The 18283-nt window shown below is 40.0% G+C and overlaps 3 protein-coding genes across 3 annotated transcripts; all 3 read right to left on the bottom strand.

Annotated features, from left to right (window-relative positions):
• Nucleotides 1-4888: 4888 nt before the first annotated feature.
• Nucleotides 4889-8188, bottom strand: LOC111578458 (zinc finger protein 391-like). The gene is made up of 2 exons (XM_023285282.3): nt 7888-8188; nt 4889-7005 (listed from the first exon to the last, which is right to left on the bottom strand). The coding sequence occupies exons 1-2, from the start codon at nt 8057-8059 to the stop codon at nt 5696-5698; spliced, it is 1482 nt and encodes a 493-aa protein (XP_023141050.2). The 5' UTR covers nt 8060-8188; the 3' UTR covers nt 4889-5695.
• A 2145-nt stretch (nt 8189-10333) lies between these two features.
• On the bottom strand, nt 10334-12448 carry LOC111578465 (zinc finger protein 892-like). Its single transcript, XM_055011346.1, has 2 exons — nt 12391-12448; nt 10334-11738 (listed from the first exon to the last, which is right to left on the bottom strand). The coding sequence occupies exons 1-2, from the start codon at nt 12446-12448 to the stop codon at nt 10840-10842; spliced, it is 957 nt and encodes a 318-aa protein (XP_054867321.1). The 3' UTR covers nt 10334-10839.
• Nucleotides 12449-14076: 1628 nt separating this feature from the next.
• On the bottom strand, nt 14077-17296 carry LOC111578599 (zinc finger protein with KRAB and SCAN domains 8-like). The gene is made up of 2 exons (XM_023285495.3): nt 16982-17296; nt 14077-16106 (listed from the first exon to the last, which is right to left on the bottom strand). Exons 1-2 carry the CDS (start codon nt 17151-17153, stop codon nt 15208-15210), a joined length of 1071 nt encoding a protein of 356 aa, XP_023141263.2. The 5' UTR covers nt 17154-17296; the 3' UTR covers nt 14077-15207.
• Nucleotides 17297-18283: the final 987 nt, after the last annotated feature.

Genomic DNA, 18283 nt, shown 5'->3' with positions numbered 1-18283 from the left:
TGCAGGGGCTGTGAGTGTGTGTGGTGCTATAGCTGAGTCCAGAAGGCTGTAGTATGTCTTTGTTTGATATAGAATAGACTTCCTATTGAATAGGTATATAGAGAGGTTGTAATTGGTTATAGAGGAGAGTTTTGCCTCCTCAGTGTTGAATACCTATGATCCCTTCTGCAGGGGGGACGTTTATGAGTTTGCTGAATCCTTATGAGCCTTATAAGAGGACTGTTGTGAATTGATACTATATCTGAGCCTTATAGTGGATGTGTGTACATCTGATGAATATACTGGGGCAGGTGCTGAGTCTGAGGAGAAGTAGAAATCAGTGAGGATATTCTGTGTGCATGAGCATGTATGAATACATGAGATGATGAATAGTGAGAGAGGAAGTTTTTGATAGAGTTTGTCAGAACTGGGAAAATAGATTCTGATTTTACACAGGCAAGTTTAGCAGATTGATTGGTTGATTGATTGGTGTGCAGTTTTTCTCTGTCTTTTGTTTATTTCTGCATGTGTGTGTGACTGCATTAGATGAGATTTGGAATAAAGAACATGAAGTCTTATTTAGAATGGAGGAGTAGAGGGAGTTTAACTGTTAGAGGACACATTCTGAATTCTGTGTTTCAGCTGCTGATGGGGAGGATATTGTTCTGGCATCTATGTGTGATTTTTGACTTGGTGCTTTTGCATGAGGTTAGTTTGGATGTTTTCTCCTAGGAGGTGAGTACATTGGGATCTCAGATGTTTTGTTTTTTTCGATTGTTTAGGGACAGTGATGATAGGCAGGAGGAGGTCCACTGAAGGGTGCGATGGGTCGACCAGCCTGACTTTGGACAGTTTTTGATTTTTATTTCTGTGATTCCCAAATGTATTTACTTCCACTTATTTCACAGAATCCTTTGAACCTCTTTTCTAATTGGCTTGGAGTACCATATGTGGTCGCCTAGGGCAGAGGGACCGTGGGAGAATTTTCCTGTCTTGATTGGTTGATGGATAATTTGGGAAAGATAGCTGCCTGGCAGGTTTTTCGCTCTCACACTCCATACATTTACTATATTGCTGAGCTTGTGCCATGATTAGCATGGACAAGAAGGAAAAGTCATAAACATTCTGAGTGTGACTCTTATGTAACTGATATTATGATAATTAGCGAGACTAATGTCTCGAAGGGGGGAAATATGTAGTATCTGATCTGAGACGTGTTAGTTGATAAGTTAGTAGAATGGAATCTGTTCTGTCTGTTCTATTAGCTGACCAGCAACTTGTGGGAAAACATATGTTTCCTTTTTCCCTACGTAAACAGGTAGTCTCTGACAGGAAATTTTTCTAACAGAGACTAGATGTTGTGACCTCATACATCACCAACGGGTATAAAATGACCACCAGCCCGTTGTTCAAGTGGGATTTTCACACTGGCTCTGAAGTCTCCATGGCACCTGAACAGATGCTGTCTTTATTATATAATAAAATCATATTATGTAAAAGTAACAGTGTCAACGGACGTTTTCTTCAACATCTGCACATCCTTGAGGTCTAAGAGAAACTACGACATTAGGCTTATGCCGTGATTAGCATGGATAGAAGGGGATGTCATAAACATTCTGTGTGTGATTCTTTGTAACCAATGTTATAATAAATTTCTTGGCCTTATTATCTTCGAAGGGGGGAGATATGTAGTATCTGATCTGAGACATATGTTGCTCGTCAGAATAGAATGTGTTCTGCTGAAGGAAGTCATTGCTGTGATTAGACTGGGAGTCATTATGTCCAGGTAATGATAATTGATCTCCAGCTCCCTAATGGCTCTTTGGGTGCCTAATGATAGGGGGTTGATCAGTAGGGTCTTGTTCCATGACCAGATGTCTTCTAATTAGGAAATATATGTAGTGACGTCATACCTGTCCAAAGCATATAAAAGTGACGTCTGGTTATCGTTCGGGGAGGTTCATATTGGCTCTGAATCCTCCCAGGCAGTCTCTCTGTCTGATCGAAGCTGTTCTTCTTTATAATAAACTTACTATTGAGCAAGTCAGCGTCAACAGATGTTTTCTTCAACATCTGCACATCCTCGATGTCTAAGAGAACCCACAACACTGTTCATGATGTACTTTTACTGCTTCTTTTGCACTTAGTTACGTGCTTAACTGCATTTGTCTTTATATTTGGACTCTGTGTAATGACAAGAAAGTTGGTGTTGGAGCCAAATTCAGCTTTATGTTGATTTTATACATTCGTTTTTGTTCTTAGTATGTGGATATGAATGGGAGAGAGGGTGTGTGCCTATGGGAGAATGAATGGCCATGGATGTGTTTACCCACCTAGAGGAGACCAGAGAGTCTAATTCCATCTGGCTGACCAAGTTGAAAATGGAGCCCAAGGAGGAAGGCTTAAGAACCAGCTGTCACAGCATCTGGGTGTGGCTGAGGAAAGCAAACTGTTTTTTTGACCATGTGGCTGCATCAAGGAACTAAGCCTTCTTAAAAACTCTTTAGTGTAAATCTTTTTTATTCTATTTCAATTTATCTGTAATTCATCAACAATAAATGCAATAAATGGTCATTGGGACGACTGGATCCACTTCTACTCCTCATCTTTCATCTGCATGTGTCAAAACTAAATCCAACTCAGCCATCAGTAGTAGTCAAGCAGCAGACTAAAGAGATTTGCTGAAATTACTATTACAGTTGGACTGAAGCTAGTTTCATGGAGGATCCTTGGATTTGTTGGGTTTTCTGTTTATAATATTGTTGGCTCTTAATCTGATCCATTAAGTTAGTCACTTTAGTTTGTTTATATATAGCACATTGTAGAGGCTTTAACTTAATATTTGAATTAGTCAAGAACTTTTATATCATTAATAATACTGTGGATTCATTGTTTTAAATTATTAGGTAAATTCTTAGCATACTTATTTCTCCACTGGAAAGAACTTTGACTCATTTGTTATTGTTTAAAATGTGGTGTATGTACGGCTGCATCAACAACTCGATTAGATCGATTAAAATCGATTATTAAGCGTTGGCAACGAATTTCATTATCGATTCGTTGCGTCGCGCGATTCAAGCATCACTCGCCATGTCGCAGTATTTTCAAAGGAAAAGTAAATTCAACAAATGAAACATGACCGACACAGAGAAAACAGTTTGACCGAAGTCCTCAAAAGTGTGGGAGCATTTTACATTTCACAAAACAAAAAACATGCGTAACATGCAAGCTTTACAAAAGCGATACGACATGGCATAGGAGCGCCACTAGATGATGATAGAGCACCTGAAACGGAAACACGTTGGAGTCGCCGATGAGGATGAACGGAGTTCAACAGCAGGGTAAGTCACTACCGTATCCTACGTTTGTTACGTTTTACAGTGGCCACATTTACATGAGACCTTTAATTCCTCTTTAATTCGGAATTAAAGTTAATTCCGCTTCAAAATCTCCTTGTAAACACTTAATTCCGAATTAAAAAGTTAATTCCGAATAAACTTAATTCCGAATAAACTACCTGGTTTATTCCGATGTTAATTCCGAATAAACTAATTCCTGTGTACGTTCTATTCATGTATACAGTTAATTCTGCTTTAGTGAATTCCAGTCATTCTGCGCATGCTTGGCTCCTCACGTAGCAATGACGTAGCGACGTACACGTTCTGCAACCTCCGGTATTCTATCTCTCTTCTCCTTCTCAAGTGATACAACAGAAGTAGTACGCCATTGTCGAGTTGCTGTTTCAAAACGACAATAAAAAGCAAAGCGAAAAGCGTGCTTATTAGTTGTTCCTCCATGTTGTTGGGGAAAAGAAATGCAGCGGCAAATGGAGTTTTTCTTCCGGTGAACAGGGATACGTCACGTCCTTTCCAACGACTAAGCATTAAAGCGGAATTAAGGAAGGGGAATAAACGTGCGGTCCATTTAAACCTTAATTTGGAATTAATATTTCCATGTAAATACGAAGCACAAAACTTTAATTCCGATTCAGTTAATTCCGAATTAAAAACTTCATGTAAACGTGACCAGTGAGAAAACGTAACGTTAGTCTCTCTGGTAGCTCTCTTGATGCTAGCGTTTGTTTGTTAGCTGATTAATGACAGTGATAGGGCACGTGTGTGTGAGACAGATACTTTTTATTTCACTTTAATCAGCTTAAGCAGGGTTTGAATATGATTTATAAATTAACTTGCACACAATGGTGGTAATAATTTAAAGATCAAGCCTCAAGTTTTAATTTTCTGACCAAGTCTGAGTGAAGACACTGGTCTGTGTTGGAGTGAGGCAGGATGAATTGCATTTAGACCAAACAGCGGTTAAAGTAACTTATTACATCTACTCAATTTATATAATGAAGTATTTTTTATGGTGCTTGTACTTTATATAGATGTGTGTGTGTGTGTGTGTGTGTGTGTGTGTGTGTGTGTGTGTGTGCGCGCGCTTTGCTCTTTGGGCTACTTACAAGCCTTAACCTAATACTGCCAATAAAAAAAGGTAACGAGTTGTTTTAAATTCTGCTATAATACATACTCATACTATACTATCTTTCTCATTTCATCAACAGCAAACAATGACAGGCTTCATGATGAGAAAGACATCATGTCCACCACAGCAAGCAGGTGTCCTGACTGAGAGCATCCTCAACATGATGGTCACTGACACGAGGCCTCTGTCGATGGTTGAAGACAAAGGCTTCACTACAATGATCTTATTTGCTCTGTCAGTCCAAATCTTCGATTTCTGAATAAAGAGGCAGAAATTAAAAACGTGTTATTTTTTTTATCCAATTCATCGACTAATGAAAAAATAATCGACCGATTAATCGATTACTAAAATAATTGTAAGGTGCAGCCCTAGCTGTATGATGACACAATGAGATCCTACTAACAAATCACACAGATGACCTATGTGGTGATAAAAGAATAAATAAATAGCACAAGACCTTTATTAAACAGCAGAAACTGCAACACAGCTTCACCTGTTTTATACATTTCTGGTGTTAACATTTGCAGAGGTGTATCAGCTACTACTAGTAAACCACTTGTGTGTTGCTTCAAAACATAATGTTGGTTGTGTCTTTGATATCTGACTCAGAGATATTCTTGCTGGGGCTCTTCAGTGTTACACTCATTATTAAACAACTTGTAAATGTTCATATGTTTAAATACATTCAAAACATTTCATGAAGCAATCATGGAGCTGCACATATTTTATTACAACTTTATTTCACATTCAGATCTCCTCTACTGCAGTGACACTCTGTTGTGTCCTACTGTCACAATATCTCAGTATCTTGTTGCCTCCTTTTACTTGAAAGACAACAGAACTCAAGCTGTGTAGATTCCAGCAGTATATTCACACCTGAACAGCCATGTTCTCTCAGCAGAATGTGACAATGTTCCAAACAGCTTCATAATATCTCAAGTCACTGCTCTGTTGATGAAAGATGTCATGATATCAGAAATATAGCAGTCTGTACTAACACCATATCCATCCAGATATTCAGCTTGGTTCTTCTGACTGCTCCACCACCACCACAGTCCAGACTCCATCTGGTCTAATCATCAAGGACTGCTTAAACACGTTCTCATAATTGTTGTTGAAGCACAGACTAAAGGTTCTTTAAATCTCAAACTTCTACTTTAAACCTGTACCAATTCTTACATGTTGTATCAAGCTTAGTTCTGACATTGTGTTTTCCACAGATGTTTCAGGATCATGACTTCTGACCTGTGTGGATTCTCATGTGGACTTTCAAACTAGCAGTATGACGGAAACTTTTTCCACAGGTTCCACAAGAATATGGCTTCTCACCTGTGTGACATCTCAAGTGGACAGTCAAAGAGCCCCGTTGACTGAATCTTTTTCCACAGGTGTTACAAACATACGGCTTCTCACCTGTGTGACGTTTCAAGTGAACAGTCAAAGAGCCCCGTTGACTGAATCTTTTTCCACAGGTGTTACAAACATACGGCTTCTCACCTGTGTGACATCTCAAGTGGACAGTCAAAGAGCACCGTTGACTGAAGCCTTTTCCACAGGTTCCACAAGAATATGGCTTCTCACCTGTGTGAAATCTCATGTGGGCAGTCAAATGGGCCCGTTGAGTGAAGCTTTTTCCACAGGTTCCACAAGAATATGGCTTCTCACCAGTGTGAAATCTCATGTGGGCAGTCAAATGGGAACGTTGATCAAAGCTTTTTCCACAGGTTCCACAAGAATACGGCTTTCGCATTTTGCGAACTGCTGTGTGCCTATTATGTGCCGATGAGTCAGAAAACCTTGTTCCACAGGTGTTACAAACATACGGCTTCTCACCTGTGTGACATCTCATGTGGGCAGTTATGTGACTTAAGCATTTTCCACAGGTTTCACAAGAATATGGTTTCTCACCCATGTGGGTTCTGTGATGTGTGATTAAATCTGACTTATACCTAAAAGCTTTTCCACAAATCTCAGATGTTAAAGATTTTGTTGCTTTGTCATTATCACACTGTCTCTCTGACACTGGAGCATTGTCTACATCATTACTGTGACTGCTGGTACTGTGATGTCTTGACTTTAGCTTGACACAGCTAGTTGATGCTGAGTCTACATCCTTGCTTCCATCCTGATCTGGGCTCTCAGCTGCACAAGGGATGTGAAACAGGAGCTGATCATTGTTTGGTTTTGGTTCACTGTGATCACTTTCCTCACAAGCAGGCGTGACCGCAAAGGTGTCAGTCTCCTGTTTCAATCGAGGCTGCTCTTCCTCCTGACTGGAGCAGAGTTCCTCCTGTTCCTTTTTAATTTGAGGACACTCTGGGTTTAACTTGTTCTGAATGGTGCAGAATTCTTCCTGTTCCTTTTTAATTTGAGAAATCTCTGGGTTTGATTGCTCCAGACTGGTGCAGAGTTCCTCTTGTTGGTCATTAATCAGTGGAGGTTCTGGGTCATCATGGTGCACCATGGAGTTTCTCTCCTGGTCATGGGGCTGATGGTCAATGAGAGTCTTCTCATTCTCACAGACATAAGACTGTGGGAGCTCTGGAGGGACAAAGGGACAAAAGATAATGGTTACTACTGTGATGATGGGAGAACACACATCTGTCACTTTGTCCAGGACTGGCTGTCTCCAACAAATTCAGCTTAATAGTCAAATGTCTGATGCAAAAAGAATTTTATGGTTTATAAATGAAGTCTGAGAGCCATGACACAGCAGCAGGAATGATACAATCATCTCCAAATGACTGGACAATTCTATGAACATGTGATTCCAAGCTGGATATAGGATCCCAAATAATCTAATGGAAAACACCACTGGGTACTTTTCTACACACCACACTGAGGTTTGATGTGGATCCAGTAAAATCTGTCTGATAAAAGCCGCTGACCTTTTCAGCCTTCAAACCTGCCAGGATATTTGGATTTTAAAGTTATTCTTATTTTACTGTTGGTGACTGTACTGTTGATCTGACTCATGAGTGAAATCCAATATGTTAATAGTGGGATCCAGTTGAACACATTACTTCTATACTCTCTAACTCTGTACGTGCATTTTCTTTAGATCATGAATCATCTCTATACATGGAATTATGCCTCTGGACTGAAATGATGGAATGACTGAGTCCTCTGTCACAGTTTTATTATTAACTGTTTGATAACAATGCAGTTGGTGTCAGTGTGGAGTAGTTCAGATAAACACTTCCAGCACCTCTGAACAGGTAACTTTGGTTCTTGGTTCCAGGGTCAATCAACACAACGATCACCATTTTAAAACTACACACATCAACTAACAGACACCATATTATGAACCCATTCTCTCTTTCTCACAATGTGTCTCAAATCACCGTTAACTATTCACCTGAACACTTCATGATGTTCTACATGGTATAATTGGAATTCTTCACCATCAAAACACATACACACCTATGGATTGTAAGGGGATGTGTGGTTTCCAGATGACATCCAGCAGTCTGCGCTGACGATCGATCTCCTCCTGGTACTGGACGATGGTTTTTTCAAACTCTGTGAATATTTCTCCAGCAGCAGCAGTTAGTCTGTCCCTGATCAACTCTCTCAGATGCTCAACTGAACACATCGTTACTTTAATGCTCTAATATTTCTCTCTGATACTTTAATACAGCCGTTTCATAGCTCAGTCCACACAGTAGTGAAACTAAATCTCCTCGTGCTGCTCAGTTTACATCCGCCGGGTGTCACACTGTGAAGCTCCGGCAGAAACACAAAGTAACTTTCTTCTTCCTCATTCAATTATGCAGACTAGACGCATCACGGGCGTATTGCTGCCACCTACTGGATGTAATTCATATTCAGAGAATCCTCTCTATAGTTCCTTAGTTGTGCGGTTATGAGAAAGTTCAGAAGTTTCTTCATATTTGTCCACTCCTCCATGTAAAGTAGAAAGCAAAGACTAAAAACAGTTCATCCAACTGCTCCTAGTCTCCATGTGGTAAATCAAATTCTATTCTTTTCTCCTTGGTTGCTCTTTGTGCCAAGCTATCTGCTTCCTCATTGCCCTCCACACCCATATGTGCTGGAACCCAAACAAAACCCACCTCACACCCTGCTCTGTGAATTTGAAACAGTGCTTGAAATATTTCTAATAGAATATCCTGTCTGTATTTGAAGTTAGCTTCTTTATTGATGTTAACACGGCTGATGAATCGCTACATATGACTGACTTGACCAGTTTGTTCTCCATCATCCACCAAAGTGCCAATATGATCCCTGATATCTCTGCAGTGAATACTGTCATGCCATCTGGAATTCTATAAACCCTTTACTTTGAGGAAGGCAAACAGTTTTTTGACCATGTGGCTGCATCAAGGAACTAGGCCTTCTTAAAGACTCTTTAGTCCATCCATTATCTATACACCGCTTAATCCTCACTAGGGTCGCGGGGGGGGGGGGGCTGGAGCCTATCCCAGCTGACTCGGGCGAAGGCAGGGGACACCCTGGACAGGTCGCCAGTCTGTCGCAGGGCCACATACAAAGACAAACAAGCACTCACACATTCACACCTACGGGCAATTTAGAATAATCAATTAACCTCAGCATGTTTTTGGACTGTGGGAGGAAGCCGTAGTACCCGGAGAAAACCCACGCATGCACAGGGAGAACATGCAAACTCCATGCAGAAAGATCCCGGGAAAGCCGGGACGCGAACCAGGGATCTTCTTGCTGCAAGGCGAAAGTGCTAACCACTACACCACTGTGCAGCCCCAGACTCTTTAGTGTAAATCTTTTTTATTCTGTCACAATTTTTGATAATTCATTAACAATAAATGCAATAAATGGTCATTGGGACAACTGGATCCACTTCTACTCCTCATCTTTCATCTGCATGTGTCAAAACTAAATCCAACTCAGCCATCAGTAGTAGTCAAGCAGCAGACTAAAGAGGTTTGCTGAAATTGCTATTACAGTTGGATTGAAGCTAGTTTCATGGAGGATCCTTGAATTTGTTGGGTTTTCTGTGTATAATATTGTTGGCTCTTAGCCTCAACCATTAAGTCTGTCACTTTAGTTTAGTTTTTATACAACATATTATAGGAGCTTTAACTTAATATTTGAATTAGACGGGCATTTTTATGTAATTAATAATACTGTTGACTCATTTAAAATTGTTCAGTAAATTCTTAACATGCTTGTGTTAGAGTGGGACACTCTGAAGGGATGTTTCTGGTCTGATAGCTACTATCGACAGAGCTCCGGTCAGAGAGAAGGGCACGGAGAGTATTTCCAAGAACTTTAATATGAAGTTGGACAGGACGGGATGGATGCAGTATGAATAGGTTGAAGGAGTATACGGGTGTGTGTGTGGTTTCAGTTTATGCACGCACACGAGGTGCATCCATTCGGTATTATGCGCGCTCAGTACAGAGGAGACTTGGAAAGGAAGTGACGTCATAACCAAAATAGTTTCACAATAAAGTAACATGGAAGACTTTCCAACAATACTTAATTCTCTACTGGAAAATACTTTGACTCATTTGCTGTTGTTTTAAATGTGCTGAATGACGACACAATGACATCCTACTAAATCAAACAGATGACCTATGTGGTGATATAAGAAGACAAATAGCACAAGATCTTTATCAAAACAGCACAAACTGCAACACAGCTTCACCTGTTTTTAACATTTCTGGTGTTAACATTTGCCTGGGTGTATCAGCTACTCGTAAAACCACGTGTGTGTTGCTTCAAAACATAATAATGTTGGTTATGTCTTTGATATCTGATTCAGAGATATTCTTGCTGGGGCTCTTCAATGTTACACTCATCATTAAACGTGTAAAAGTTCATCTGTTTAAATACATTCAAAACATTTCATGAAGCAGTCATGGAGCTGCATGTTTTATTACAACTTTATTTCACGTGCACATCTCTGCTGCAGTGACACTCTGTTGTGTTCTACTGTCACAATGTCTCAGTATCTTGTTGCCTCCTTTTACTTGAAAGACAGCAGAACTCAAGCTGTGTAGATTCCAGCAGTATGTTCACACCTGAACAGCCATGTTCTCTCAGCAGGATGTGAAAATGTTCCAAACAGCTTCATAATATCTCAAATCACTGCTCTGCTGATGAAAGATGTCATGATAGCAGAAATGTAGCAGTCTGTACTAACACCATATCCATCCAGATATTCAGTTTGGTTCTTCTGACTGCTCCACCACCACAGTCCAGACTCCATCTGGTCTAATCATCAAAGACTGCTTACATAATTCCTCACAACTGTTGTTGAAGCACAGTCTAAAATTGCTTTAAATTTCAGGGAGCTACTTTTAACCTGTATCAATTCTTACATGTTGTTTCAAGCTTAGTTCTGACGCTAAGTTTTCCACAGATGTTTCAGTATCACGACTTCTCACCTGTGTGGATTCTCATGTGGGCAGTCAAATGGGAACGCTGAATGAAACTTTTTCCACAGGTTCCACAAGAATACGACTTTCCCATTTTGTGAATTTTCATGTGCTTGTTATGTGCTGATGAACCAGAAAATCTTTTTCCACAGGTGTTACAAACATACAGCTTCTCACCTGTGTGACATCTGATGTGGACAGTCAAATGAGTCCGTTGACTGAAGCTTTTTCCACATGTACCACAAGAATACGGCTTCTCACCTGTGTGGGTTCTGTGATGTCTGATTAACTCTGACTTATACTTAAAAGCTTTTCCACACATCTCACATGTTAGAGATTTTGTTGCCTTGTCATTATCACACTGTCTCTCTGACACTGGAACATTGTCTACATCATTACTTTGACTGCTGATACTGTGATGTCTTGGCTTCAGCTTGATACAGCTAGTTGATCCTGAGTCTACATCCTTGCTTCCTTCCTGATCTGGGTTCTCAGCTTCACAAGAGATGTGAAACAGGAGCTGATCATTGTTTGGTTTTGGTTTAGTGTGATCACTTTCCTCAGAAGCAGAAGTCACAACAAAGGTATCAGTCTCCTGTTTCAATCCAAGTAGCTCTTCCTCCTGACTGGAGCAGAGTTCATCCTGTTCCTTTTTAATTTGAGGACTCTCTGGATTTGACTTGTTCTGAATGGTGCAGAATTCTTCCTGTTCCTTTTTAATTTGAGAAATCTCTGGGTTTGATTGCTCCAGACTGGTGCAGAGTTCCTCCTGCTGGTCATTAATCAGTGGAGGTTCTGGGTCATCATGGTCCACCGTGGAGTTTCTCTCCTGGTCATGGGGCTGATGGTCAATGAGAGTCTTCTCATTCTCACAGACATAAGACTGTGGGAGCTCTGGAGGGACAAAGGGACAAAAGATAATGGTTACTACTGTGATGATGGGAGAACACACATCTGTCACTTTGTCCAGGACTGGCTGTCTCCAACAAATTCAGCTCAAGAGTCCAATGTTTGACACAAAAAGAATTTTATGGTTTATAAATGAAGTCTGAGAGCCATGACACAGCAGCAGGAATGATACAAGCTTCTCCAAATGACTGGACATTTCTATGAACATGTGATTCCACAGTGGATAAAGGATCACAAAGATTCTAATGGAAAACACCACTGGGTACTTTTCTACACACCACACAGACACGTTTGATGTGGATCCAGTGAAATCTGTCTGATAAAAGCTGCTGTCCTTTTCATCCTTCATTTGGATTTTAATGTTATTATTTTACTGTTGGTGACTGTACTGTTGATCTGACTCATGAGTGAAATCCAATATGTTAACAGTGGAATGCAGTTGAACACATTACTTCTATACTCTCTAACTCTGTACGTACATTTCCTTTAGATCATGAATCATCTCTATACATGGAATTATGCCTCTGGACTGAAATGATGGAATGACTGAGTCCTCTGTCACAGTTTTATTATTAACTGTTTGATAACAGTGCAGTTGGTGTCAGTGTGGAGTAGTTCAGATAAACACTTCCAGCACCTCTGAACAGGCAACTTTGGTTCTTGGTTCCAGGGTCAATCAACACAACGATCACCATTTTAAAACTACACACAACATCAACTAACAGACACCATATTATGAACCCATTCTCTCTTTCTCACAATGTGTCTCAGTTCACCGTTAAATCTTCACCTGAACACTTCATGATGTTCTACATGGTATAATTGGAATTCTTCACCATCAAAACACATACACACCTATGGATTGTAAGGGGATGTGTGGTTTCCAGATGACATCCAGCAGTCTGCGCTGACGATCGATCTCCTCCTGGTACTGGACGATGGTTTTTTTCAAACTCTGTGAATATTTCTCCAGCAGCAGCAGTTAGTCTGTCCCTGATCAACTCTCTCAGATAATCAACTGAACACATCGTTACTTTAATGCTCTAATATTTCTCAATGATACTATAATACAGCCGTTTTATAGCTCAGTCCACACAGCAGTAAAGCTAACTCTGCTCATTCTTCTTTGTTTACATCCGCCGGGTGTCACACTATGAAGCTCCGGCAGAAACACTAAGTAACTTTCTTCTTCCTCATTCAATTGTGCAGACTAGACGCATCACTGGCGTATTGCTGCCACCTACTGGATGTAATTCATATTCAGAGAATCCTCTCTATATTTCCTTAGTTGTGCGGCTATGAGAAAGTTCAGAAGTTTCTTCATATTTGTCCACTCCTCCATGTAAAGTAGAAAGCAAAGATTAAAAGCAGTTCATCCAGCTGCTCCTAGTCTCCATGTGGTAAATCAAATTCTATTCTTTCCTCCTTGGTTGCTCTTTGTGCCAAGCTATCTGCTTCTTCATTGCCCTCCACACCCATATGTGCTGGAACCCAAATAAAACCCACCTCACACTCTGCTCTGTGAATTTGAAACAGTGTTGGAAATATTTCTAATAGAATGTCGGGTCTCAATTTGGAGTTAGCTTTTCCTTTTTTTTTTTTTTTTTTTTTACGATATTAACACGGCTGATGAATCACTATATATGACTGACTTGACCAGTTTGTTGTCCATCATCCACCAAAGTGCCAATAAGATCCCTGATATCTCTGCAGTGAATACTGTCATGTCATCTAGAATTCTACAAACCCTTTACTTTGAGGAAGGCAAACAGTTTTTTGACCATGTGGCTGCATCAAGGAACTAGGCCTTCTTAAAGACTCTTTAGTGTAAATCTTTTTCATTCTGTAACAATTTTTTGATAATTCATTAACAATAAATGCAATAAATGGTCATTGGGACAATTGGATCCACTTCTACTCCTCATGTTTCATCTGCATGTGTCAAAACTAAATCCAACTGAGCCATCAGTAGTAGTCAAGTAGCAGACTAAAGGGGTTTGCTGAAATTACTATTACAGTTGGATTGAAGCTAGTTTCATGGAGGATCCTTGAATTTGTTGGGTTTTCTGTGTATAATATTGTTGGCTCTTAGCCTCAACCATTAAGTCTGTCACTTTAGTTTTTATACAACATATTATAGGAGCTTTAACTTAATATTTGAATTAGACGGGCATTTTTATGTAATTAATAATACTGTTGACTCATTTAAAATTGTTCAGTAAATTCTTAACATGCTTGTGTTAGAGTGGGACACTCTGAAGGGATGTTTCTGGTCTGATAGCTACTATCGACAGAGCTCCGGTCAGAGAGAAGGGCACGGAGAGTATTTCCAAGAACTTTAATATGAAGTTGGACAGGACGGGATGGATGCAGTATGAATAGGTTGAAGGAGTATACGGGTGTGTGTGCGGTTTCAGTTTATGCACGCACACGAGGTGCATCCATTCGGTATTATGCGCGCTCAGTACAGAGGAGACTTGGAAAGGAAGTGACGTCATAACCAAAATAGTTTCACAATAAAGAAACATGGAAGACTTTCCAACAATACTTAATTCTCTACTGGAAAATACTTTGACTCATTTGCTGTTGTTTTAAATTTGCTGAATGACGACACAATGACATCCTACTAAATCAAACAGATGACCTATGTGGTGATATAAGAAGACAAATAGCACAAGATCTTTATCAAAACAGCACAAACTGCAATACAGCTTCACCTGTTTTTAACATTTCTGGTGTTAACATTTGCAGGGGTGTATCAGCTACTACTAGTAAAACCACGTGTGTGTTGCTTCAAAACATAATAATGTTGGTTATGTCTTTGATATCTGATTCAGAGATATTCTTGCTGGGGCTCTTCAATGTTACACTCATCATTAAATGTGTAAAAGTTCATCTCTTTAAATACATTCAAAACATTTCATGAAGCAATCATGGAGCTGCATATTTTATTACAACTTTGTTTCACGTGCACATTTCCTCTACTGCAGCAACACTCTGTTGTGTCTTACTGTCAGAATGTCTCAGTATCTTGCTGCCTCATTTTACTTGAAAGACAACAGAACTCAAGCTGTGTAGATTCCAGCAGTATGTTCACACCTGAACAGCCATGTTCTCTCAGCAGGATGTGAAAATGTTCCAAACAGCTTCATAATATCTCAAATCACTGCTCTGCTGATGAAAGATGTCATGATATCAGAAATGTAGCAGTCTGTACTAATACCATATCCATCCAGATATTCAGTTTGGTTCTTCTGACTGCTCCACCACCACCACAGTCCAGACTCCATCTGGTCTAATCATCAAGGACTGCTTACATAATTCCTCACAACTGTTGTTGAAGCACAGTCTAAAGGTGCTTTAAATTTCAGGGATCTACTTTTAACCTGTATCAATTCTTACATGTTGTTTCAAGCTTAGTTCTGACGTGAAGTTTTCCACAGATGTTTCAGGATCACGACTTCTCACCTGTGTGGATTCTCATGTGGGCAGTCAAATGGGAACGCTGAATGAAACTTTTTCCACAGGTTCCACAAGAATACGACTTTCCCATTTTGTGAACTGTCATGTGCCTGTTATGTGCTGATGAACCAGAAAATCTTTTTCCACAGGTGTTACAAACATACGGCTTCTCACCTGTGTGACATCTCATGTGAGCAGTAAAAGTGCACCGTTGACTGAAGCTTTTTCCACATGTACCACAAGAATACGGCTTCTCACCTGTGTGGGTTCTGTGATGTCTGATTAACTCTGACTTATACCTAAAAGCTTTTCCACAAATCTCACATGTTAGAGATTTTGTTGCCTTGTCATTATCACACTGTCTCTCTGACACTGGAACATTGTCTACATCATTACTTTGACTGCTGATACTGTGATGTCTTGGCTTCAGCTTGATACATCTAGTTGATCCTGAGTCTACATCCTTGCTTCCTTCCTGATCTGGGTTCTCAGCTTCACAAGAGATGTGAAACAGGAGCTGATCATTGTTTGGTTTTGGTTTAGTGTGATCACTTTCCTCAGAAGCAGAAGTCACGACAAAGGTATCAGTCTCCTGTTTCAATCCAAGTAGCTCTTCCTCCTGACTGGAGCAGAGTTCATCCTGTTCCTTTTTAATTTGAGGACGCTCTGGATTTGACTTGTTCTGAATAGTGCAGAATTCTTCCTGTTCCTTTTTAATTTGAGAAATCTCTGGGTTTGATTGCTCCAGACTGGTGCAGAGTTCCTCCTGCTGGTCATTAATCAGTGGAGGTTCTGGGTCCTCATGGTCCACCGTGGAGTTTCTCTCCTGGTCATGGGGCTGATGGTCAACGAGAGTCTTCTCATTCTCACAGACATAAGACTGTGGGAGCTCTGGAGGGACAACGGGACAAAAGATAGTGGTTACTACTGTGATGATGGGAGAACACACATCTGTCACTTTGTCCAGGACTGGCTGTCTCAAACAAATTCAGCTCAAGAGTCCAATGTTTGACACAAAAAGAATTTTATGGTTTATAAATGAAGTCTGAGAGCCATGACACAGCAGCAGGAATGATACAAGCTTCTCCAAATGACTGGACATTTCTATGAACATGTGATTCCACAGTGGATATAGGATCACAAAGATTCTAATGGTAAACACCACTGGGTACTTTTCTACACACCACACAGACACGTTTGATGTGTATCCAGTAAAATCTGTCTGATAAAAGCAGCTGTCCTTTTCATCTTTCATTTGGAATTCAATGTTATTCTTATTTTACTGTTGGTGACTGTACTGTTGATTTGACTTATGAGTGAAATCCAATATGTTAACAGTGGAATGCAGTTGAACACATTACTTCTATACTCTCTAACTCTGTACGTACATTTTCTTTAGATCATGAATGATCTCTATACATGGAATTATGCCTCTGGACTGAAATGATGGAATGACTGAGTCCTCTGTCACAGTTTTATTATTAACTGTTTGACAACACAATGCAGTTGGTGTCAGTGTGGAGTAGTTCAGATAAACACTTCCAGCACCTCTGAACAGGCAACTTTGGTTCTTGGTTCCAGGGTCAATCAACACAACGATCACCATTTTAAAACTCCACACAACATCAACTAACAGACACCATATAATGAACCCATTCTCTGTTTCTCACAATGTGTCTCAGTTCACCGTTAAATCTTCACCTGAACACTTCATGATGTTCTACATGGTATAATTGGAATTCTTCACCATCAAAACACATACACACCTATGGATTGTAAGGGGATGTGTGGTTTCCAGATGACATCCAGCAGTGTGCGCTGACGATCGATCTCCTCCTGGTACTGGACGATGGTTTTTTCAAACTCTGTGAATATTTCTCCAGCAGCAGCAGTTAGTCTGTCCCTGATCAACTCTCTCAGATGCTCAACTGAACACATCGTTACTTTAATGCTCTAATATTTCTCAATGATACTATAATACAGCCGTTTTATAGCTCAGTCCACACAGCAGTAAAGCTAACTCTGCTCATGCTTCTTTGTTTAAATCCGCCAGGTGTCACACTGTGAAGTTCCGGCAGAAACTTAAGTAACTTTCTTCTTCCTCCTTGAATAAGGCAGACTAGACGCATCACGGGCGTATTGCTGCCACCTACTGGATGTTATTCATAGTCCTTAGAGAATCCTCCATATTTTATGATCCAGTCTTGTGGTTATGAGAAAGTTCAGAAGTTTCTTCATATTTGTCCACTCCTGCATGTAAAGTAGAAAGCAAAGATTAAAAGCAGTTCATCCAGCTGCTCCGAGTCTCCATGTGGTAAATCAAATTCTATTCTTTCCTCCTTGGTTGCTCTTTGTGCCAAGCTATCTGCTTCCTCATTGCCCTCCACACCCATATGTGCTGGAACCCAAATAAAACCCACCTCACACTCTGCTCTGTGAATTTGAAACAGTGCTTGAAATATTTCTAATAGAATATCGGGTCTGAATTTGGAGTTAGCGTTTTCTTTTTTTTTTTTTTTTAAACTGATGTTAACATGGCTGATGAATCGCTATATATGACTGACTTGACCAGTTTGTTGTCCATCATCCACCAAAGTGCCAATACGATCCCTGATATCTCTGCAGTGAGTACTGTTATGCCATCTGGAATTCTATAAACCCTTTACTTTGAGGAAGGCAAACAGTTTTTTGACCATGTGGCTGCATCAAGGAACAAGGCCGTCTTTTTAGTGTAAATCTTTATTATATTTCAATTTCTCTGTAATTCATCAACAATAAATGGTCACTGGGACGACTGGATCCACTTCTACTCCTCATCTTTCATCTGTATGTGTCAAAAATAAATCCAACTCAGCCATCAGTAGTAGTCAAGCAGCAGACTAAAGAGGTTTGCTGAAATTACTATTACAGTTGGATTGAAGCTAGTTTCATGGAGGATCCTTGGATTTATTGGGTTTTCTATGTATGATATTGTTGGCTCTTAGCCTCAACCATTAAATCTGTCACTTTAGTTTATTTTTTATACAACATATTATAGGAGCTTTAACTTAATATTTGAATTAGACGGG

The sequence above is a fragment of the Amphiprion ocellaris genome, chromosome 6, assembly GCF_022539595.1.
Source record: "Amphiprion ocellaris isolate individual 3 ecotype Okinawa chromosome 6, ASM2253959v1, whole genome shotgun sequence".
Lineage (NCBI taxonomy): Eukaryota > Metazoa > Chordata > Actinopteri > Pomacentridae > Amphiprion > Amphiprion ocellaris.
This window is presented reverse-complemented; position numbering and strand designations above follow the sequence as displayed.